Genomic DNA, 24,975 nt, shown 5'->3' with positions numbered 1-24,975 from the left:
AGAAAACACCCAAGAGACAGAGGAGAAAGGGAGCTGATTGATTCTTTGCTATCTCTGCTGGCAAGGGCTAAGCAATGGCCAAGAAATCTCTGTTAATTCTCAGAAAGATCATAGGAGGTATTGCCCCCAATTATTTTAAAGATGGGAAAACAGAGGCCTAGAGCGCCTATGAGATATGGCCAGAGGCATGGGGCTTGGGAAGGCCACCCCGGGGTGTGAACCTGATCCTCAGCACATCCCCCACAGTGCTCCAGGCCTGCCATGGGTCAACCCAGCGTGAGCCTTCCCGTAAGGTCAGCGGAACTGGGACTGTGGTAAGCAGACCGAGGGTAGCAAGTAAAACATTGTCAGAGCTTTGCATACCCAAGGTGGGCCTGCCACACCCACCCAGCTCCAGCATGATGGCACATCTGCCTGATGACATCTTTATTTTTAGAGGAGCTGAGGTACCCACCCTGGGTTCTTCCTCCGTTTGGCCAGGCCAGTTTAGAAGTTTCTTTCTGAGTCGGGCCATCCTGCCTCCGGGGACCTCTAGGACAGGCACAGGATGTTTTGCTTTTGTGTTGATCTTTCTGTCCCCCAGCATGTTTGGGTTTTTTAGAGAAAAGTTGATCTTGGATTTTTTTTAATCATGTATATGTGGTCCCTGCTTTCTGAAAGCAAGGCTGATGCCCATTTTGGTGAAGGGCTCCAGCACCAGGTGGCTTTGGCACTTATTAGGTACATGGAAAGTACTCTCAGTGTGTTTTCTCTTATTTGATACCAAATGTACAAGAAGCAAGCCAAGAACTTGAAGATACCTTCTGAATTTTAAAAAAGCTATTATTATTATTTAGTCTGGGAAAATCCTAGCTGTGAAGTATTTGGGAATAAACACGGTACTCTCCTACTGTAAATCTCATGGTCTAGATCGGGGGCCGAGGCTTAGAGAGAGAGAAGTGGTAACTTAGTAATTTGTAAGGCTAAAATTGGAACTTGGGACCCTTGCTTTGAATCGTGACAAAGAGCTCACTCTGTTTATGTTTTTACTGAGGTACTTAATGCATATGATGCAAGGAAATTGTAATGCTAGAGAGGATGGTGACTGTGTGAGAGAACACGTCTGATTCTCTGAGCTGTCTGACTTAGTTACAGAGCACAGAAGAAACTGACATCGGGACTCTCTGTGCAGCAAGAGCAACACAAACATTATTACATTTGAATTTCACCACAACCTTACAAGGGAGGGGTGTTCTCTCCAGTTCACAGATGAGAACACTGAGCTCAGACAAATCAGTCACAGAGCTTGACAGCACAGCCCAGGCTTGTACCGAAGGCTATGTTCTGTCTGCCCAGCATGCTGCCTACACACTGCGTTTGGTTTTGTTCTCAGTTGCTGGAAAAATTTCCAGCAGGAGTCATCAGGCCTGATGTTGGCCAGGCCCGTGGCCGTGCCCAGCCGGCTCCCCACTGCCTGTCTCTAGTCTCCTTGCTTCTCCACTGGCCTCCCCAGCAGCGTGTGGGCTGCAGGGAACTTAACTACATCGGATCGATTTGCATGGACGTAGGAGGAAGGAAAGTGAAGCCGTGTAATGAGTCAGCCGGGAACAAAACATGCTTGTCTGCCCCAGATGGGGAAAGATGAGTTGGGGGCCACTCACCTTTCTTGGTCTCACTCTCCCTGATCATGAAGGAGCCGACCTTTGTGTCTGGCAGCTGCAGTAGCTCCTCGGCCTTGTCTCTGCCCAGACCCTCAAACAGCCAGCTGGAAAGGAGGAAGACAGCCATTAGGATCTGGAAGAAGCCCTCCCCCAGGAAAGGCGGGAATGGGCCTCCCACCATGCTAAGCACTTGAAACCTAATCCTCATCTCCACCCACTAAGACAGGTAGCATCATCTCTCTTTCACAGACAAGAATCCTAAGGGTTCCAGTGATTAAGTAATTTGCTCAAGATACCATGTCAGCAGTTGATAGAGTTAAAATTAGAGTGCATTTTTCTGGGACATCCAATTCCATAACCACCATACTTCACTGCTGCTCTTCCTTTTATTTGTGTGTATGTGTGTGTGTGTGTGTGTTTAATGGAGTCCTGCTCTGTCACCCAGGCTAGAGAACAGTGGCATGATATTGGCTCACTGCATCCTCGACCTTCCAGGTTCAAGTGATTCTCCTGCCTCAGCCTCCCAAGTAGCTGGGATTATAGGCATGCACCACCACATCCGGCTACTTTTTGTATTTTTAGTAGAAATGGGGATTCAACATGTTGGCTAGGCTGGTCTTGAACTCTTGACCTCAAGCCATCTACCCGCCTCAGACTTCTAAAGTGCTGGGATTATAGGCGTGAGCCACCGTGCCCAGCCCTGCTCTTCCTATTCGATATGTTAAGGGATGTGATCACCTCTGTTAGATTGGTAGCCTCATAGGGTCATAATTATGTAACTCCTCCTGGTTCTTCACCACCCCCAGCTCCCACCAGCTGCAGCCCCACACCTTCAGCATGAAGGCACTGATGCGTGCTTGCTAATGAATGAATAGCTCCAGGGCAAGCAGTTGATGTAGAAGAGTCATGTGATTCCCATCTCTTTCAGAACGTGACTCACATGGCAGCTCCTGTTCCACTTTTGTTCACCTTCATCATCCTAAGCATGGAAATGGCATCTGGTATTCACAGTTTTAAGATCATGAATACTAAAATTAAACTCGCAGAATTCCAGTCTTCAAAGGATTCAGGTGGTTATCTCTGTTTTGCAAGATAAGCATGTGGCACGTAGAGTCCTCCTCTGGACATGAAGAAGTAACTTAGTGCTTATCAATGGATGCCTCCTTTCTTTTCCATTTCTAATATGCTGTGCATTTCTTTGCCAACTTCTGGCCTCAGTAACTTGACAGATGAGGATAACGTAACTCCAGGAGGTGAAGCGACTTTTCCAAGACCCTCACATGGAAGGAGGGAAGCCAAGATTTGTGCCCAGGTGTGCAGGACTCCAAAGCTACCCAGGAGGCTGCAGCGGCCTTACAGGCACGACTACAGGAGAAAGCAGGGTGCTTATTTTCTCATCGGTTGAGCCTAGTTTTCTAAGATTTATCTTGTTCATCTTACCCATTTTTCAAGGAAGGCACATAAGCATTTTTGGCAGTAAGGATTCTGTGTGTTTCTGGATAGGTATTTGATTAGAATATAGCTAATATTTATCGAGTGCTTACTGTAATGCTTGGCATTGCTCCAAGAACTATACATGTATCATTATATCTTATTCTCCTAACAACCCTACATTTTGATAATATTGTCATATATTATTATCCCTGTCGTGCTATGCTATGATCCCTACTTGACAGGTGAAGAAAGGGAACTGATGCATAAAAAGCTTGTTCACTGGCACACAGCCAGTAAGTGACAGAGGCAGGATTTGAACCTAGACACACTGACTTCTAGTCTCTGCACTGTGCTGTGCCCTCTGATAACATTTCCCAGCTGTTTACCACTCTGTGCCAGGAAGACCATGTTAGAGCTGAAAGGTCCAACTTCCTTCATTTTACTGAGGGAGAAGTTGAGTCCCAGAGAGCAGAAGAGATAAATTAGCTCAAGGTTGCTCCTTTCCTTATTGAGTGGGTTGGGAGCAGGAATATCTCTTCTTGACCCAGTGCCTTCCTTTCCACTATGAATGCTGGAAACTTTGTTCCACCTTATGAGTCAGCAGCATAAGCATCATGCTTAACTGATGCCATTTGAGAAATGTACTCACCCATGGTAAACTCTGGCCACACATATTCCAGGGATGTAACTCTCTCGACCAGTGCTAAGAGAAATCGCTTTCCACCAGCCCCCTTCACTGTGAGTACAAGAGCAGAGAACACAGAGATAGGTAAATAGCAAAACCAAAGGATGAATGAACAGAGTAATCAGATTTAACCCAGGACAGGTTGGAGCATTCCTCTTTTAAGATCTGTCACTGGCCACGTTAACCCAAATTCTGTCATCTGAAAATCTACTTTTTAAAGTATATGTGTCCAGTGGATAGCCCTCCATTGCAAGCCAACTGGGAAACCCTCCCGTGTGCTCGAAATAGCTGCTTTTCAGGGTTTAGCAGTTAATGTTCCCAACTGTTGGAGGATTTTTTAAAATAAATCTTTACTATATTGATTTATACTCTGCAGTATAACCAAATATAGTTTCAATTATCTGCATCAATGAAGATCTAAATAAAAGGGGCTCAGAACTCCTGTCATGTTCTATAGCCCATATTGAATCAGACTGCAGAGGTAAGAGGAGAGAAGGCAAATCTTTTATATTTCTCATACTAAGGATTTCCAGACCCCAGGGCTACCTTCCCAGTCTTCATTCCTACATAGCATCAACACTGCACATGTGGTGGGAGATGAGAAGAATATGAGAAGAGGTTGGATCATAAAGGTTCTCAAAAGTCAAGTTAAGGAATTTAAATTTGATCTACCAGGCAGTGGAGAGCTATGGAAGGTTCTAGAGCACTGGCCACATTAAAGAGGAGGGTTGCAGTACGGGTCAAATTTCTCACTTCGTAATGGGACCAGGACTCATGTGGACCTACACCACTCTAGCTAAAAATCAAATACTTTTCACCCAAACCAAGTTTATCCTGTTTTGAAGATTGCACAAGTTTTGAAGAGCTGACTCACTCAGAAATCACACGCAGTTTCTCCCCTCGGCGGAATATCGGGGGACTGATGTCAGGAGATGGGTAGTCACTCAGCACGGCAAGGAAGTCACTCTCAAGTCCTGGGGAAACAAAGGCAAGGGGGAAGGGGGCAAGTTGCTTTTTATTCACAAGGAGCTTAAAGGTAGCCTTGGGAGGGAGGGTATGAAGATGAGATTTTCCAGCAGGAGATACCTTTCTTGTTTTGAACCACCAGTTTCCAACAAGGTCCTCTCTTCAGAGATGGCCCTGCAGGGTGTGCGTATGAGCCCTGAGGATCAGTGACATACGCCTATTCTTAAGCCTTCCTTGGCCCTGATGTTCCCATCTGAGAAATGGAATCCAGAGGCTGTGAGATGAGTCACAGGGGCTGGCTTCAGGCTCTGTTCTGAGTCTACTAGCCTCATTCTCTCCGTCTTTAAAATGGGACTAATAATACCTCATTCCAGGGTCCTTAGGAGAGGAGATGAGAGTATGTTACGCCACATACATTCACCTAAGTTGCTATAAAAACACCCCTTCTCATTACCAAAGCCTCAGGTGTGCACTCTGGGACCCAGAGTTGTTATATCTATGACATTTTCAGGGAAGGGGTGTCAGGAAAAATGAGTTCTGAGGACCCATTAGGACCATGAGGCAGTAACTCTGAGGTTAAAGAAAATACTTATTTCTTGCAGAACATAAGGCCCTATGCTGGGCATTTACTTAATAGGGACATTTGTTGAGGGTGGGAGTGGCGGAAGAAAAATGTAGTACTTTTCCTGATAGTGTATTGAAAGGAATTCTGATGAAGTTTTGAGAAGGAAAGAGGGCTGTTTGGTTCCTGACCGTAGAGGAGAGACAGTGATTTTGCTTTTTGACACTAAGCGATACATCTGCTTCTATCCTTAGTGATTTGACGTAATTCAGATGCATTAGATGCAGGGTAATATTTGGATACATTTTGGGGGGAAATAATAAGATGTCTTCCATATCAGCAAATGCAGTTATTATTTGCTATGACTTTCATCACTCCACCTGCTGGCTGGGACTTTGAACTTAAAATTCTGGGTAACATCAGCTGTTCATTCATTCGGCAGCTACTTACTGAGCACCTGTTGTGAGTCAGCATAGGTGAGCAAAGCAAGCCCATTCTTGCTGCTCTCATGGAGCTCACGTTCTACAGGATACATAAATAGTCATGGGAGGAACTGTTCCCTGGTTCGCTCACCCCAAGAAGATCTGGAGAAATCCCAGCACTCAGGCTTGCGGGCTCTGTGGCCCAAACAAGCCACTTTCTAGGATCCACATACCTCCAGATCCTATCTCTTACACTCATATGTCTTGCAGTCTCTAAGTCATAAGCCTCTTGGGCAGACTAAGTCTAAAGAGAGATTAAATAGTAGAATCAGTGAGAAAGATGAGTGAGGTTTTGAGTGAAGGTTATGCTTATCAATTGATAAATGAATTAGAAGCCAGTAATCATGGTGGAACAGTGCAGTCGAATGTATTGTTGATTTGGGGAAGCTGAGTCACTGACAATAAGCCATGTAAAAGCAAGAGTTTCTGGATATGAGACAGAAACCAAAAGTGTTATTTAGTGGCTTTCTAAGTCTTAGAAAGGGATCAGGGCTTTTGAGAAACAATTGTGTCGGGATGTAAAAGGGCTGGCCCAGCCAGATCGCTGACCTGTCCTGCTGCAGATCTTCCCCAAGCCTGTGGGGGCAGCTCCCTCACATTCTGCTTTGCTGAATTCAAAAAAGGGATTCTTCCCTGTGTCGCTTTGACTTCACCCCAGTAAGTAGAGGCAGCATTACAGTTGTGTTAAGTTTGAAGCCAGAAGTCCCAAGTTCTCACAAAGGGCAAGTTCACGTTCGGTGGGGCATAAAGCTTATGCAAATTTGGCAGTCCTCTTTGAGAAAAAAATACACAATTGCAAGTACAAAATGAGGGACTGACCCCAGGAAGGTGCTGTACCAAAAAGGGGGTCTCAGGCATATGATTTGTTTGACTTCTGGCAAATCTGCCCAGAAGCTGAGGCTGACTTTGCCACTCACTGAGTGGAACGCCTCCTTCTCCTCTTGGGCCTGAGTTTCCTAGTCTGGAAAATGAGAGGTTGAAAAGCACCTTCAAGATGGAAATCCATCTTTCTGGACTAATGGCCGCCACATATGAAAGGGCTGTATATTACTGTGGTACTCTGCTGCCTCGGCTACATGTGATGGGCCTTTCTCCAACTTGCCAGGTGCCCTGGTTCTCAGAGCCTCCGGATAGGCTGTTCCCTCTGCCTGGAACACACCCTGCTCTTCCCTTCCTCACCCCTCCCACCTGTGTCAACTCTAAACTCACTTCTGCAGAGACTCCTGGGGAGGCCCAGCCTTCCTGCTGTACTAATTCTTCCTCTTGGCCCCTAAGATTTTCCTCTGAAGCGGTTACCCCAGGTTGCATTTTCCCATGTGTGTGACTGTCAGGGGAATGCCCATCTCTCCCCACCCCCGGCTGTGAGTTCCAGGAGGGCAGAATACTGGTGTCTTCTGTGTCTGTAACCTGTGCCACACCTGTTTTATAAAGGATGCTCAAAGCAGCCTTACTGAATGTGCAGAGCGCTCCCTGTGTTGCAGTGCCCCTTAAATACAGCTGTCAAGCTGCAGTTTTAAAGCAGATCCAGGCAGAAGGAAACCTGATTTGTGGGAGGCAGCTGGGTAGGTGGCCATTGTGGAACCAGCCCCTTGTGAAAAACATGTTGAAATGGAGAGGTACAGAGTGTGTCCTCTGTGACAATAATAGACCCTTGAGGTAGATGGTGTGTCTACAGAGGGGTTTGAGGTTTAATGTCAAATTCAAGGTTAAGACTGTGGAACAGAACAATTGTCTTTCCTAACATTAAAAACAAAAACCAACAGAAACAAAAACAAAAGCAAAATCCCGTTATAAAAACCACCGTTCCAATGAGGGAAAGGGAGGCATAAAGGGTTGGAGAGTTTCAATTTCACAATAACAAAGTTAAGTTTCCTGTGGAATTTCCGTAATAGCGATGTTTTGATAGCTACGGCACTTAAACATCACTGAGGAAACTTTGCATCTGGACTCTTGCTTAAGGGTCAGATAACCTGTGTCTGATCCTTTGCAAGAGATTTCACCTCTCTTTATCATCACCATTAGCCAAACGGGACAGAGTCACTGGGAAGGTATTACAGTTTGGCTTGTACTTCTGTGGGGCAGGGTGGCCATTCTAAGCAAGGCCTGGTGCCAGGATCCCTTCAAAGTCTTCCCTGAGCTTTGGTTGCTACAGAAAAATAAATGCAATGTAGGAAATTTAAGTTTCTTGGTAAAGGTGAAACATATTATCATCTACTCCCAGAACTCCTTAGCTTTAGGGAGAGCTCAGCGTTTGTTTGAATTCAAGCAGAGATAAATGAGTGAGGCAGACAAGAGGAGAGCTGAGGAAGTCAGTGGAATTATTGCAGACCTAACATAAGGAAACAAATTAAGTGAAGACATATGCACTGCGCATGAAAGAAGAAACCCAGAGAGAATTTTGGGGAGACAGAATGGGGCTTTGAAATCAAGTCAGAACTGGCTAACATCCCGCCTCCGCCACTATGTAGTGGTGCAGTTTGGGGGGAGATTTATTTTTAACTAATCTGAGCTTGATTTCTTCATGAATAAAAAGGGAAAATACCAAAATATGCCTCGTAGGATTGAGTGAAGGATTCATGATGTATTGCATATCAGGGCCTGCCTTAGTAAGTGGCAGGTAATATTATTTTCATGGAGAGCAGGGTCACCAGACCACAACTCAAGACCAGTGTTAGCCAATAACTTTCTTTTTTTTTTTTTTTTGAGACGGAGTCTCGCTCCGTCGCCCAGGCTGGAGTTCAGTGGCGCGATCTCGGCTCACTACAAGCTCCACCTCCCGGGTTCCCGCCATTCTCCTGCCTCAGCCTCCCGAGTAGCTGGGACTACAGGCGCCCGCCACCTCACCCGGCTAATTTTTTGTATTTTTTTTTTTTTTTTTTTTTAGTAGAGACGGGGTTTCACCATGTTAGCCAGGATGGTCTCGATCTCCTGACCTCGTGATCCGCCCGTCTAAAAGTGCTGGGATTACAGGCTTGAGCCACCGTGCCCGGCCTAGCCAATAACTTTCTCAAATTTGCAAACTAGTAGTGTAAACTTGAAAATTGCTTACTCTCTAAAAATGAACTCCACTTGGTAAGAACAGAAGGTGAAATTCAAAGGACCAAATATTTGCTGATAGCTCAACTTCAGAATGTCAAGTTGAACAAAATGTACAAAAGCGTAAAATAGGAAACGAATTCACAAAGGGGAGGGACCCAGGCAGGCCTTACGGGACTTAGTCAAGAGAGGACAGGCCCTTTTGTAAATTGTCATTCCTTGGTGCTGCATGGCCATTTCTTTTTAAATGCTGAGAACCTTCTCAGTCACTCCCACTTATAACTGTCTAGTAAAACTAGTCATTTGTCACTTCCAGTGCCCTGCCCAGACCTATAGAAAATATGTGATCCTTTAAGGGTGAAGAAGCCAAAGCTGGGAGAGTTTTAGTCACATATCTAGGGAAAAGCATGAAGATTTCAAAGCCTGGGGTCCTTCACAGAGCCACACAGCTCTCCTTGTCACTTAATCTCCAAGCTTTCCTCAGCCCACACTTGACCCTTAACAGGGGAGACAAAGGCAGACTCCAGCTGAGTCTTCAGAGTTAGCATGAGCAGCTCAGGGCAGCTGGTGGGTAGGGAGCTGTACAGCCCAGGGATTGTAGCCTCTTGTTTTGCATTCCCTGGAGTCATGCCTGAACTCATGGTCTCTTGAGGGGTCAAAGCAGGCCTGACTTTTAGTGTCTTCTTCAGGACACACACACACACACACACACACACACGATTATACATGCAACTAACCAATCACACAGAGCTGGGCTAGGTAGAAGGTCTACCAAGTTCTGCGGGTCACCATGAACCAGGCTTGTGAGCCCTCTTAGTCATATGTAAAGGGCTGTGTTTGAGACCAAGTAGCCCTCAAAGCTCTTTTCTGCCCATGCCTTGGTTTTTCCATATGTTAGTGGGGACAGATTGGAACTGCACAGACCTGGAGGCTTTTCAGGGTCAGTCTCAACTCTCTTAGATGCTAGAGGGATATAGGCAGAGCTAGCATAGAACAGAAGCAAGAAATAGTTAAAACGAATATTTTGGACTGCATAGACTCAGAATGTGCTTTGCTTAGGCACCCAGGGCTTCTCAGACTTCCGTTGTTTTCATACCACATCCCCTTCTTCGTCATCACCAGCAGCAGCAGCAGGGAGCACAGCTCTGAGGGGAACCAGGCACTGGGCTGTGGTGGTACCCAGGTTACCCCTGAAGTCCTCACGCCTCCCTGCGAGATTAATAGATTGAAACTCCCTTATTTTGAGTACAAGGAAATAGAGGCACAGTGAAGTCCAAAGACTGCCCAAGAGCACACAGCTAGGAAGTTGACTGCCAGGTTTCAAAACCAGGTCTCCCTGGGCAGGGCAGGGCGTGGCTGTGTCTGGAGCACTCAGCTCTCCTTTGTCATAGTCGACAGCACTAGTTACTTGATAATGTCTTTTTAAAAATTAATTTACTTAAAAAAAGCTTGAGTGCTATTCTAAGCAATGTGACATCATGGATTTCTCAGGCTAGTTATATATTTTATGACGCTCATCAATGTACAATGATGTAAAAGTTGAATGATCATGTTCCGCCTAAGACCATCTCATGTACCAGCAGTGAGGTTAGACGCAAATAGAAAAAAAGGATCTGGTCCAAGATTTGACACAGATTCACTGTCTGTGGGACCCCTTGCTAGGGTACTTGAGCATCTGCGTCACTAAATCTGTGGCCAGGCACATTCTCAGTCACTCGAGAGCAAGCCTATCCTTTCCCAGAACATGCGGGCTTCTTGAAACCCTGTCCTTTTCAGGCACACACTGAGGTGGGGAGACAGACCCTGGAGTCAGACCACCTGGCTTTGAATTCCAGCTGTCTTGTCTGAGCTGTATGGCCTCAGGCAAGTCATTTAAGCTTCTTGTACCTCAGATTCTCCAACTGCAACACAGAGATGATAATAGGCAGAAGCCTCGCGGGGCTCTGAGAATCGAGTCTGTGCATGTATAGCACTGGGCACTGTGTCTGGAGATGGTGAGCACCAAGCAACTCTAATCATTCCCATTTTACAAAGGAGGACAGAGAGACTAAGGAGATAAACTCTTTCTCATCTCTCGTTGTGTGTCAGTGCAGGGGCAGGACTAAAAGCTGGTCTGTGGTCTGCAAGCTTAAGGGATTCCAGGGTCCCCAGGGACTCATAGGAAATTCAGCTGACGGCTACTTCCCACCATCCCCAGGTTGTGATTGGTAGGCCTGGAGGGGACCCAGGAATCTGCATTGCAACTGCTTCCCAGGGGATTCTGATGCAGGTGGTATGAGGACCACTTGCTGAGAAGCTGCAAGCTGGGTTTGAGAGGTCCCTACCTCCTTCTTCCTTCCCTGAGTCCCACCTGCACCCTTCTTTCCACTGGGCAACTATGTAAATAGCATTATTTCTACCCTTGCACGGGCAGAAAGGGGTCTGTGCTGCTGCCTCTGTTGGTGCCTCTTCCGGTCAGGGTGATAAGAAGAGAAGGAACAAAGAGGGGAAAAAGATCACAGCAGAGAGACAGACTGCTCATTTTAAGGTGGAAATATGCTGTTTCCTGACCACAGCGGGACTTCCCTAGGTTGTATTAAAAAATCCTGTACTGCCCATGTCTGGTACAGAAGTATGCATAGAATTTTAGAGAAAATGAACACTTTGGGATCATTTGAAAGTTACAGAACTACCAGTTTCACCACTTTAAAACTTTTGGGGAATGGCCATTTAGATATAGCCTAGTGCAGTCAGGTAACCCTAAATGGAGTTTTTAGAAGTTTCCATGCCCTTCTTTGCTGGTGCCTGCACTGCATCATGCTGTTGCTTTGAGGAGGGACTTGTTCCAGATCTCTGGGGTGGGCCGAGTGACTCACCTAAAGTCACAGCTTCCACAGAACATTACTGGAAGTTCAGTGAGGGCCTTCTGTCTCTGAAACTTGTTCTATTTCCCTCTAGTCCTGCTTCCTTTTGTAGGTTTTATGACACTAGTTCCTGAGAAATCAACTGATCAGGAATGTTCTGAAAAGCTTAGTTTAGGAAAAAAAAGATGGGCAAAGCCATGTTCCAAGGTGTTCACAGTCCTGGCTTGGGAGAAGAATGATCTCCCAAAAGGTCAGAAAACATGGTTGTCTGAAAGTGTCCAGGCTGGCCTCTGTGTGATTTCTGTGCAGGGCCAGGGTCTGTGGAGCCTTTAACTCTCTGGCGCTGAAGCTAACGTAGGAGCTGGCTCTAATTGCACATTGGCCTAAAGCAACGAGCGAGACCTGCACCGTCTCCTAGGTTACTCGTTTGAGGGTAACCGGATGAGCAACCCGAGGAGTGTTAGCTGAGTAGGAGCTCATTCCATAAAAACCCTGAACCTGTGCATGAGGCAGATGGGGACTACTTAATACAGCATCACTGCACCGCCTTCCCCTCCCTCACTCAAGTAGGTACAAGAGAAAGAGGAAATAATGTTAGGACCAATGATCAGGGGAACGTTTCAGGGCTGGGGGGTTGGAAAAGCAGCCCACCAGCGCTTGATGTGGTTGCCTGGATCACAAATAGGGTATGACCAGGGGAATTCTCTTCACCAGGGGGTGGAGGGGTGGGGAGACCCCTCTCTCTATCTCTGTTCTAGAGGTGACCTCCTACCCACATAATGGAAAAAAATAAACTTATTTCATGACAATTTGCATTGAAAAGTTGAAGGCAAATGAGCAAGTCTTGGAGGCTGATGTTTTCATGAGGTTCGCTCAAGCATGCTGCCCCTCTGCCCCAGGCTGAGAGGTGGCGACCTAAGATGGGTTTGGTGGGTGGGTGCGTCCCCAGCCTGCCTGGTCCCAGGGCCCTGTGGTGTCAGTTTTCTAGCAGTGGTTATGACCGGAGGAGGGGGCTGTGACCAAAGCCAGTTTGGAGAGGGTGAGAAAGAGCCCGGCTTTGTCCCGACAGCAGCGGCAGCAGCTTAGCCACCCTGCATGTTGCACGCTGTTCTAAGTGTGGCACAGGAGGTAGAGGGCTGCTGTCTGCAGGGCCCTGAGGGCACATGCTCTGTTCCACCTTGTAATCTGGTTCCACCTCCTCGGTCCTGGGAAATATTCTTTTTGTTTATCCCTCTTCCTTTCGGCTTGGGAAGGGGAGTTACTTCACCAGATAAATAAGAGCCACTAGGATTGTTCTGCATCTGACTTGAAAGGGGTGTGGGGTGGCTGGGTCTTGGCATGCTGGCTTGGGGGCATCTGAGGCCATTAGACCACATGAGCTGGGCCTGTCCATTTTGGAAGCGGTGAGTAGGTTCCTTTGTGAGTGAGCCACAGAAGTCATGAAATGCGTAGTACCTGGAGGCAGCGCAGGAACCTGGCGCAGTCCACTCCCCTCTCAAGCTGGGCAGACAGGGCAGCCATCTGTGCCAGTGAACTCCTCCTAGCGCAGTGCTGCAGGGGTTGCTGGGAACCATGTGTGGTCACCCCTGCTAGGAGATGGGACACCAGACCCCAAATGCTACCATGCAAGGTGGGAAGTAGAAGTGTCCAAGGTGCCCCCCGGCCTTCCTAACCGTCCCTTTCCTAAGACCCCAGAAGATGAGAATTATGGACTAGGAATCAGAGGAAATAAAGGTCAGGCCATTAGAAGGGGCCAGCATAGCTGAGCCCAGAGCATGGTGGATTTGACGTTCAGCCTTTGCCCATTGTTCGCTGGTGTTCCCTCCCAGGCCTCTGACCAGTTGCTGAGGGACTCTTTGTAGCTTTCGGAATCTAGCCAAACCTGACATCTCTCCAAAAAGCTGACTTTTGTCATCACTGATTGACCTGCAATATTAGGCTCTTCCCCTGAGAATGCCTGTTACCTTGCAATCCCACCAATGGGACATAGGATTCCTTTGTTTTCAGGAAGATGTCACAACGGTGCCTAGCTTAGAAAAGTAACACAGATCCAGCTCTTGCGGGGCTAACTGTATGGATGATATTATATTATGGGCTGCCAGAGTTTGGTAAACAGGAGTTTAGATTTCAGAATCGGATGAGCCTGGATTGGATATTTATCAGCAAATGCCCAATGATGTGGATCCCGTTCCCTTTGTGAGGCTCAGTTCCCCTACCTGGAAAATAAAGGGATTAAACCAGCTGATCTTGGAGATCCATCTCAAAATGCCAGAGATTTGACCTCCTTCAGGTGTGCCAAGCATCCAATCCTTTTCATCCTTTAATTATGAAATATTTGAACCACAAACAAAACTAGAGAGACAGCTATAAAGAGCCCTTCAGTACCCGTTGCCCCATTTAAGTAGTTATCAGCATCCACCACTGCCCAGTCTTTACCACAGGCTCTTGTAGCACAGACTTAAGCATCTCACCATAGAAGCCAGACTTACCCTCTGGGTTGGGCAGGGGCCTCTCGGCAGGTGCAGGGGCGGATTTCATGCTGTTTCCCATTTCTTTCTTTTTCCCCGGGGCTGCTGGTGATGCCCAGAGCCTACAGTATAGGAGACAGACGGGGAAAGTCAGCCGTGCCCTGAGCCCTCCAAGTGGAGAATGACCCAGTTTAGAGAGCATCATGCATCATTTTTCTGGCAGCTTGCTTCTTGAAAGGCGGCTGTTTATATGTGAAGATGAGATTGGTGAAGATTGGTTACTTCTGCGCAGTTTAAGTTCTTTTATCAAGGGAATGACAGAAAAACCACAGAAAGGGAAGTTGCGAGCAAATGCTGTTGGTGGCAAAAGTTTCCATTCCTTCGCACCCTCGCTGAGGATGGTAAGCAGCCACAGCAGGGTTTGTGTGAGAAACCAAGCAGCATTTCAGGTGGCCCAGAAAGTATCTCCACTCAGGGGCCCTCACCGTCAACTCTGTGCACCAGGAATTCAGAGCACAGAGTTGTGTGTCTGTACAACCAAAGGCATGAGGAGAAGGTACTTTCTGCTGCCACTTTTTGTCATCCGTTTGAGTTTGTCAGCATGCTTTAACAAAGGATGAAAGAGGAAAACTTCCTAACAATTCTGCATACCGGCTGCATGCTACTGAAGCCCTTTCACATCGACTGTTACTTTTGATCATTGTAAAGTCCTTGCATCATGCTTAAGCCCATTGTGCAGTGAGGGAAACTGAGTCTTAGAGGGGGTAAGTGACTTGTGTGAGGTCACATGGCAAGTAATTGTAGAGCTGAGATTTGAACCACTGATGCCAAATCTCTGGGTTGCTCCATAACAGTTTCCAAGGTAACCACCCAGGCTTAAATTTTTGCTGTGTACTTATAAGCTAGATGACTTCAGGCAAGTCATTAACCTTTTCTGTTTTTGTTTTTTTGGAATGCAGTCTCACTCTGTCGCCTAGGCTGGAGTGCAATGGCACGATCTCGGCTCACTGCAACCCTGCCTCCCGGGTTCAAGCGAATCTCCTGCCTCAGTCTCCCAAGTAGCTGGGATTACAAGCACACGCGCCGCACCCAGCTAATTTTTGTATTTTTAGTAGAGACAGGATTTCACCATGTTGCCAGGCTGATCTTGAATTCCTGACCTCAGGTAATCTACCTGCCTTGGCCTTCCAATGTGGTGGGATTACAAGCGTGAGCCTCTGTGCCTGGCCAAGTCATTAACCTTTCTCTAATCACCTGGGAGGACACTAATCGAACGAACAGCGTTGGGTTGTGGTTACAAAATTAACTGAGATAAAGCATGGGAACCACTTTGAACATGGCCTGGCATAGAATACATGTTAGTTATTACTCTGTTTACTGATTGTCCTTAATGATAAAAGTTCCAAGTCTGGACCTTCATATGAATATTTTGGAAAGAGACATAGATTATCAGAGAATAGGGTTTTAGGGAAGCCACATTCCCTCTGGATGGTAGAAGCACAGAGAGGAAGCCCACATCCATAAACAGAGCTCTGCCTGCTTTGTGGGATCAAAGAGAAGAGATGGAACAGGGTTGCCCCGTCGGCCTCCAGCCCAATGGAAACTAATCTCCCACCTACCTGTGTCTGCAGCTCAGGATCAAACCTTATGAAGGGCACAAAAGTCAGCCCATCCAACTCCCACCCTGGCCTTGAATCCTGTCTCCATGCCCTATGTGTACAGGTTCTGGAAAGAAGTACACTCTCAGATGAAGGCCCTGCCCAGGCTGAGGGAGGTCTGCACAGCTCCCTAATTTAAGGGAAGGGGTGGTGTGAGCTGAGACTCCTACTATATTAAGAAACAAGGAGCACCAAAATGAGAGTTGTTTAAAAGTCCATGTATCTTAGACATTTACATGAACAGCTTGTCACTTACTGCTCAAGCTAATGCTTAGTGATATTCCCAAGACAATGACAAAGCTTGCAAAAGCTATAAACTCATAGTGCACCACAGAAGGGTTGGTGAGAATGGGCAGCATGTTTAAAGTGAAGTGCAAATCCCATCCTTTTTGGATCCTATTGATCTTTGTGACTAGAAAAGAGGATGCCCTTGCAAATTTAAGGCTCGGGCCCTTCTTTCTCCACTCTTGCCCCTACCATCCTCACAAACCAGAAAAACATCCACACTCAAAATCCCAGGGCCTCTACCTTGGTAGGAACCTTCTAGCAACTGGGCAGGTTCTAACAGCAACGTCTGGAGTCCAGGAGGGCGGGGATACATTGACCGTGTCTCCATCCCTGAGCCTGGCGAAGGTACCCAGGAAATGTGCTTCCCCAAAATGCTTACAGAAACACAACAGGTGGTGTGACTCCAACCCACATTCCCTGCAGTTCAGCAGACACTTCCTGGGCATCTACCTGGTGCTGGCCCTGGGCCAGAGACTTGAGGAAGTCAGGATCCCACCCACATAGTGGGAGTGTGCTGCCTCCGAGGCCCAAGTCAGGCAAGAGGGAAGAGGCAAACCAGGCAGCCTCCCTGGTGCTGAGGGGATTGTAGCCACACAGGCTGTCCCGCACAGGCCTCGGGAAGCATGCGTGTGATGTGCAGAGGCCGCTCTGCACAGGCCTCGGGAAGCATGAGTGTGACATGCAGAGGCTGTCCTACACAGGCCTCGGGAAGCACATGTGTGACATTCACACGCTGCTTTGCACAGGCCTCAGGAAGCACGCATGTGACACACACAGGCTGTCCCACACAGACCTCATGAAGCGCATGTGACATGCACAGTCTGTCCCGCACAGGCCTCAGGAAGCATGTGTGTGACATGCAGAGGCCGCTCTGCACAGGCCTCAGAAGCATGCGTGTGACATGCACAGGCTGCTCCGCACAGGCCTTGGGAAACACACGTGTGACACGCACTGGCTGTCCCGCACAGGCTGTCCTGCACATGCCTGCCTCTGTACTGCTCCTTGGGCCTCCTGAAACCTGCCCGCTGCCTTGGTTCCTCAGACTCCTTGTTTATCATCACCGAGGCCTTTGGGCTTCTGGGGAAAGTTCTCAACGTGCAGAACTAACTCTGAAACCACATGTGTGCTGGCCTCGCCGATTTGCCACCATCTTCGGTGTCCCCAGACACAGCAAACTGTCCCAACAGTGCCTTTCTGTCCTTTCAGCCTGACTCATCGAGTGTCATTCAACACCTAGTGATTGTGCCCAGAACCCTGCCCCCATAGGTTCCACCCCTCCGGATGCCAGGGTGCCCCCAGCCTGGCCAGCCTTCCCTCCCCTCTGTCCCCTCCCCCAAGCTGCTTCTAAGCAGCAAGCTCCCACCACAATATCTGATCTCTCCCCTCCTTTATGTCAACCATTCCAGAAAACAAGTCAGAACAAGACTTTGCTATCCATCAAAGAGAATTCCAACATCCTCTCTCTTCCCAACAGCTCTATCATTCTTCTCAAGCATTTGCGTGCTATTTTGGAGGGATTCCTGGAATCCACTACAGGAAAAAAAAAAAAATTAAACTTGCATTTTTGAGATTGGAGAAATGAGGTTCATCCAGGAAAAGAAACGTACCCAGGGTCACAAGATGAGAAAGTTTGAGTCAGTCCTGGAGGCCTGGGTTATTCTACCTTAACACTCTTCTCTCCTGTTGCTTGCACTCCCTTCTGTTCTGTCTTGCCAGTCAGAGTTCAGTCTCCGTGAGAGAAGGGACTGTGTCAGGGCTATATGACTACCAAAAAAACCATCAGGTCTCAACAGCCCTTTAGTGGTCTGCTCAGTGGCTTTCTACAGTCTTCAAGAAGGAGTTAACTTATCTGAAAGACGCTTTTATTTGAGAAAAGTGAAAATGCCCCCAGAGAATGAGAGCTGGAGTCTCTCTAATGAAATGGCTGAACAATTTGATTTAATCCGTGACAGTTTTATGCAGTGGCTGAAGGTGGGAGAGAGGGTACCGGAGACATAATTGCTTCTAAGAACAATAGAAAAGGGCAAAAGAGAAACGAGTTAATTAACACTGGCTCTACAAATTCTTGATTTCTTTCTCCCATTCCTTGGTGGTGTAACTCTTAGGTTTCTGGGTCATAGAATCATAACTGCTATTACCTTATTTTCCCTTTGGTCTTTGGACCAATGCTATTTCCTTTGTGTGAACTTGGACCTTGGTTTCCTCTTCTGAAAAATGAGATGAGTGAAAAAAGATGATCTCCAAAGAGCGAGCCTCATAACCCCATTTAATTGTAGCAATCAAGACTCAATGGTTTTTAAAAATTAGTAATAAAACCGTTGGCATTTTTCAAATGAAGTCCCGTTAGACAGAATCCCAACTCTTGTCTTTATGTGCTTCAGAATCAACGGAAAACAGTTAATGTGTACAACCACCTTCTGGGAGGCAATTTGCAGATGTTGTTGTGTTTAATCTTACAAGCATTCCCAAGGGCAGATAATCTTTTACTTTGTTAGTGTGAGAACAGGGTTTAGTCACCTGCCCACTGCCCTGGAGCTGGAAACCTTACATCTCCTGACTTCAGGACCTACACCTTTTGCTCAGTACCATGCCACTGCCTCTCCAGTGTAAGGAACTCTGGTCAGTGTGCGGCTGGCTGCCATTTGAGCAGAAGCATGGCATGGAGAGGTCACATACTGGCATGGCATTGCCATCGACAATGTGGGATATGCCGGCCAGCAGCATATCCTCTTAATAGGTTTTTGTTTTGCAGATCTGGGTCCTTTCATTGTGTGCTCTGCATCGTCTTATAGATCCGGGTGGGGAGGCTTCTCAGAACCTTCCATTCCTGGACAGTGTCCCAGGACAGTTCTGGGCACCTGGTCCATCTTGTGCTTCTGATGCCTGGCCTTGCTGCTGGGAAGGAGGGTAGCCCGAACCCCTTTATTTCTCTCCCAAAGGGGAGAGAAATTGAGGAAGTCCAGCCAAGGGAAGGCAGGTCATAAAGCCAGGAACTCAACCCTTGATGACAGAATTAATTTGAAAATGTACTTAGGGATGCTACCTTGCCTTTGGCCTTAGAAATTTCTGCTGCAAAGTGTGACAGCTATAAGCCCATTCATATGACCTTCTTCTAAGGCATGGGAGCACGGTGCAGCAAGTGGAGAAGCCTCACTGTCTACCATATATGTGAATGCTAACAACACTAGTGATAACCAGAACACCCCCATCCCACAACTGGTCAGCAAGCATCCTCTGTCAGGCACAAAGCTAAGCACTGTCCAGCCAGTATGTCCTGGGTTGCTCAGAACAACCCCACTTTATAGCTGAGATCAATTAAGTGGCTTGTCCAAGGTTATACTGCTAGGAAGAGATAAAACTGGGATTCCAGCCGGGTCTGCCTGGCTCTAAAACCTGTGTTCTTAATGGCCACCAGTGCTGCCCTGTTTTTCTGTCCTCTGGCTAACCCAAGAAGACAACAGAAAAGTGATTTTTAAAAGTCATCAGGCTGGGCGCGGTGGCTCACACCTGTGATCCTAGCACTTTGGGAGGCTGAGGCGGGTGGATCACATCAGGTCAGGAGTTCAAGACCAGCCTGGCCAACATGGAGAAACCCCATCTCTACTAAAAATACAAAAATTAGCCAGACATGTTGGCACACGCCTGTAGCCTCAGCTACTCGGGAGACTGAGGCAGGAGAATCACTTGAACGCAGTGGCCGGAGGTGGCAGTGAGCCGAGATCAGGCCATTGTACTCCAGCCTGGGGAACAAGAGTGAAACTCCATCTCAAAAATGCAATACAGTACAATACAATACAATACAATACAATACAATACAATAAAAGTCATCAAAGCAAACCTTCGGAAGCATAAACTTTGGGGAAAACTTTAATACAATGGAGGCCCTGAGAGATCTCTTGGATGTCACTTGGCAGTGTTTGGAAGCCCAGGTCTGGGTTTCCAGTGGGGGTGAAGGGTGCAGAAGTGCTGCTGGGAGCAGAAGAAACAAGAGACAGAGGCTAGTTGAGGCATGCTGTGGTCAAAAGGGCAGGAGTGAATTGCAAGGAATATTTTCTAGCCTTTCACAGCATTATTTTTAAAAGACTGTTACTTAGGAGGCTGAGGCGAGCAGATCACGAGGTCAGGAGATCAAGACCATCCTAGCTAACATGGTGAAACCCTGTCTCTTCTAAAAATACAAAACAAATTAGCCGGGCATTGTGGTAGGCACCTAGTCCCACTTACTTAGGAGACTGAGGCAAGAGAATGGCATGAACCTGGAAGGCGGAGCTTGTAGTGAGCCAAGATCACGCCACTGCACTCCAACTGGCGACAGAGCGAGACTCTGTCTCGAAAAAAAAAAAAAAAAAAGCAACTGTTACTGCTGTGGAACAAAACAAAGAAACAGAAAGGAATACTAGCTGGCTGTGCTTTTAGCATCTCTGTTTCATAAAACTATGCCACTCAAAGGCATACGTATGGAAAAATATTAAGGAGAAATTTCCAAAATGTTTCCAAGGACTCTCTCTGGGTAGTGATTTGATACGTGAATTTAAATTTCTTCTTTACTTACTTATTTCTAAAATACCCAGATTTTCTCCCAGGTGCATGAATTGCTTTTATAATCAAAAAGTTGGAAAGAATGCGGGCGCCTTAAAGAACAGATTTTCAAAGCAGGCAGGTCTGAGTGCAGATTCCAGCTCCCAACCTGCTGGCTGTGTGTCCTTGGGCAAGTTATTTCACTTCTCTGAGCCTCGATTTTCAAATCCACTAATTTGGGATATAAGTATATGCCCTACGGGGTTGTTTTGAGGTTGAAATTATGGGTCATATCTAAAGCAGAGATATGTTTGGTAAATGGCAGCTAAAAATTTACTAAAGCAGGGGCTGGGGTTGGCTAACTCACTGTGCAAGCTTGAGCAAGCACTTTCCTCTGTCTGGGCCAAAGAGTCCTCAAATCTGATGGGGAAAGGGTTGGGCTGAACAGTTTGTCATGGCTCTTTTGCCTCAACCATTTTCCTGCCGTGACTGTACCCAGTACTGGCACAATTGACTAGGGACTTGCTCAGTGCTGCCTGTGGTCTGACCCTTGGTTTCAGGAAAAATAAGAGCTGGCACAGGGGCTTAGCATCCGGTGGTCTCCCTGGCAGGATTTCCGGGGTCACCCACCACATCCTGACCTCACTCCACAGGTGCACCTCTCCCAGTGCGAGGCTGGGGGCTGCCAGGGCCGCCTGCCCTGTGACCCACATAGTCCCCTGCTCTCCTCTAGGGCAGGTGCAGCCACAGGACTGTTCTGCCTGCTCCCACCCCACCCCCATCTGCTTCTCCTTTCTCTGCACTGCAGAGGAGGGCTGTGGCATACCAGAGGCTCTAGGGGCACTGGCAAGACCTACAGGGGCAGACGGCCAGCTCAGAGAGGGCATGCAACCCCCAGCCTTCTTCTCAGGCCTGAGTCCAAGGCAGAGGCCCCCAGGAGCCCCTGGGGAAGAACGTGGGATCCTCTTACCTAAGATATTTCAAATGCCTGGAATCCCAGCACATTGGGAGGCCGAGGCAAGTGGATCACCTGAGGTCAGGAGTTCAAGACCAGCCTGGCCAATGTTGTGAAACCCTGTCTCTACTAAAAACGCAAAAAATTAGCTGGGCGTGGTGGCAGGTACCTGTAATCCTAGTTACTCAGGAGGCTGAGGCAGGAGAATCGCTTGAACCTGTGAGGCAGAGGCTGCAGTGAGCTGAGATCGTACCACTGCACACTCCAGCCTGAGTGACAGAGCAAGACTCCTTCAAGAAAGAAAGGAAGGAAAGAAAAGAAAAGAAAAGAAAAGAAAAATTCCCCAGAAGCTCAATTCACAGAACAGATGAAAGCAAGTAGCTGCATGGGGCTGGGGACTCAGCTTAGCATCTCATCCCTCTACTGCTCTTGATAGGGTACCTCAATCCTGGGGCATCATAAAGCATCACTTGTAAAGTAGCAACTCAGCACTCTCACAGGACAAGGGAAAGGCTCAGAGAGGGCAAGCAACCTGCTCAAGGTCACACATTAAGTTTGGATGAATGCATGACTCCCTGCCCAGCACTCCATCCCCTGCAGGAGAAGCCATGCCCATCTATCTGTTAACCAGGCTGTGGGCCTGACCCACGTGTCCAGGAGCCTGTGTGCTGGCCCCCTCTACCCTTGAGTGCCCAGAAGGGAATCTCATACACTCTCAGGCTAACAGAGAGGATGGACTTTATGCTAAGACCAAAAGAGGATGGAGATATCCTAGTGTACATTTTAAGGTCGTTGTAAGATATGGAAAGAAGCCAGAATTGAGGCCTGTTTTAATTCATTCTTTATGAAGTCACTAGACCATTCTTCCATTTGTTTTTGTTTTTGTCTTTCATGGACATAGTCATATGTGACTTCCTGGGTATTCTCATGGAAGGATTGGCAAGAGGAGGTGTTGAGGGCTGTTCACAGCCTATAGTCTCTGTGGCTCACAGCCACATTGACGCAAGGGCCTCAGTGACCCAGACGTGTCAGTACAGTGAGTGGGTGTCTTATGAAGAGCTGTCTGGCACACGGAGGCGGGCAGCAGAGGCCATTCCTGACGTGGCTTTGATACTTCATGGAAATAAAAAGAGCCTCCCCCACTCATTTCTTTCTTTCTAGATAGACTTTCTGTACACAGAGTCCCCCAACACACAGGGATGGTGAGGTGGGGCACCACCCAGTCAGCCTGTGGCTCTGTTGGACCAGAATATATTTGCTGACAAAACCAGGCTATGAATGGGGTTTGGGCCCAGGCCAGGTCCTGGATACCTCTAGATCCTATAAGCAGACTGGCCTAGCAAACGTTGGCAATGAAGAAAGAGTGGTAAAGACAATTATTTGAATCCTAGCCATTACGCAGAATGGGGAAACAATGACTAGGAAACAGGCCTTTTCTTTTCATTTCAAATGTGGATACCTGAGAAAGGCAGGTTTCATCACAGAAGGTGGAGGTAGATGGAAACTTTCATGAGCATCCTAAAGGTCACCCAGGCATCTAGGCACAGGGACTATAAAGTCCGTGATTTCTTTATTGCATCGTATTTCCCAGCAAGAGTTACTTTTCCTTTTCATTCATACATGTGAATCACAGCATTACTCATAAACTTATCAAGTAAGATGGGAATCAGCATCTCACCTGACACAGCATTTGCCAAGACCAACTCCTGATCTGGGATCTCCCCTCACTGTCAGTCACTTGTCACGGGACATGGACCCCAGCACCCCACACTCTGCAGCTCCCAGGCATTTGGTCTAATGGGGCTTGGTATCGCTAAGGAGATCTCCGTGATGTTTTTAATTTGCTATTAATGTGCTCCTCTTTTGAGCTCACTGTTCCCTCCTTAGCTCCTCAGGAAAGCCGATTGCCTTGGGGTGGGTCCCAATTCGACGGTCATTTGTGTGACTGCGTGGTGAGTGACCGTCTCCCCTGCTGAACTGTAAGTGCCTTGAGAGCAGCCAGCAGGTTTGTTTCTACTCTCGACTGGAACTCAGTAGATGCTCCATAGGGAAATAAAAGGGAACAGTTAGAAACAGAAGAAACAGGCTGGGCGTGGTGGTTCATGCCTATAATCCCAGCACTTTAGGAGGCCGAGCCAGGTGGATCATTTAAGGTCAGGAGTTCAAGACCAACCTGGCCAACATGGCAAAATCCCATCTCTACTAAAAATACAAAAATTAGCTGGGCGTGGTGGGGGATGCTGAAATCCCAGCTACTCGGGAGGCTGAGACAGGAGAAATGCTTGAATCCAGGAGATGGAGGTTGCAGTGAGCTGAGATTGTGCCACTGAACTTCAGCCTGGGTGACAGAGCAAGGCTCCATCTCAAAAAAAAGAAAAGAAAAGAAAGGAACTGAAGAAACAAGGTGGGCCTAGGAGACCGTGGATTCGTGGTGTGCTAGTAAATGTCAAACAATCAATGTTTCAGGGTGAAAAATTCCTAATAGTGTGTGCCAATTTCTGTGGTGTAAATTCTCCCCCCATGCTGACTTCCAGTTTCGGGTGTGACATCTCTGAGGACAGAGTAGGAAAAAGATGTGTGCAATGCGCCTCATAAGTCAGCAGAGGCTGCATCCAGACACCACTGGAGCAAATCAACTCTTTATGGAATCTTTCCCCCGACAAGCATCTGTTTTTGGAACAGTTGCCTACAGGTCTCTCTGTTTTTAAAGCAAAAGAGACTCATCTAAGTGGGCATCCACTATGCGTTGGGCCTAAAGCAGATGTTTAAAATACACAGACTCATTTGATGCCCCCGAGAACATACCATTTTATAGACGAGAAAACTGAGTCTCAGAGAGGCTAAGTAACTTGCTCAGGGTCATACAGCTAGTTCAGGGCTGGGGCCAGCATGGGAATCTGAGTCTCAGAGAGGGTGCTCAGGGTTACGAGGCTTGTTCAGGGCTGGGTCCAGCCTGAAAATCCTTTGTCTTTTTACTCCCACTCCTAATTCCTTCAGTAATACCTTCATCCCAGCTTAATGAAACTTTAATTCTAAAAGCAGATGCTCTAAGAGCTGGGACTGCTGGCGAGACCAGAGGAGAATGCACACAGGCCTGGGAGCTGGAGTGCCCACTGCCCCGTGTCTGCAGGCACCCTCGTTCCTGACCATGGCAAAGCTGTCCCTTCTCACTGGACAGTGGTTATCAACTTTATCATAAAATCACTGGGATGGGTGGCTCCAGTACTGTGAGGGGGAATTTATCTCGATTGTTTCCCCTAATTTTATCTAATTTTCATTTTCTGCACATTCTGTCTTTAGAATCCACAGTGGGCCAATCAACTCCCCCCAGACTGTGGCCAAGTCACTTTCCTCTTTTGGTGTCTTTTCACCTTTCTATAAGTAGTGAGGGGGCCAGCTGGAGGCCTCCCTGTGTCCACCCCAGATTCGTGCCAGCCCTT

General features: G+C 47.5%; 2 protein-coding genes across 6 annotated transcripts in view; one reads left to right on the top strand and one right to left on the bottom strand.

Annotated features, from left to right (window-relative positions):
- The window catches only part of TG (thyroglobulin), a 272,792-nt gene that overhangs the window by 181,043 nt on the left and 66,774 nt on the right, over positions 1–24,975 (top strand). The window lies entirely within an intron of this gene.
- The window catches only part of SLA (Src-like-adaptor), a 66,956-nt gene that overhangs the window by 9,492 nt on the left and 32,489 nt on the right, over positions 1–24,975 (bottom strand). For 3 of the 5 annotated variants that reach the window (XM_011938153.1, XM_011938152.1, XM_011938154.1), the window contains 4 exons: positions 14,138–14,238; positions 4,634–4,733; positions 3,724–3,810; positions 1,641–1,744 (listed from right to left, as the gene is read on the bottom strand). In XM_011938153.1, the coding sequence (XP_011793543.1) occupies positions 1,641–1,744; positions 3,724–3,810; positions 4,634–4,733; positions 14,138–14,198 (352 nt within the window). In that variant the 5' untranslated portion in view covers positions 14,199–14,238. Of the gene's footprint in view, positions 1–1,640; positions 1,745–3,723; positions 3,811–4,633; positions 4,734–14,137; positions 14,552–24,975 lie in introns of those variants that run through there. The other 2 variants (XM_011938151.1, XM_011938155.1) reach the window with 2 other exon arrangements.

This window comes from Colobus angolensis, unplaced genomic scaffold (genome assembly GCF_000951035.1).
Source record: "Colobus angolensis palliatus isolate OR3802 unplaced genomic scaffold, Cang.pa_1.0 Scaffold17, whole genome shotgun sequence".
Taxonomy (NCBI): Eukaryota; Metazoa; Chordata; class Mammalia; order Primates; family Cercopithecidae; genus Colobus; species Colobus angolensis.
This window is presented reverse-complemented; position numbering and strand designations above follow the sequence as displayed.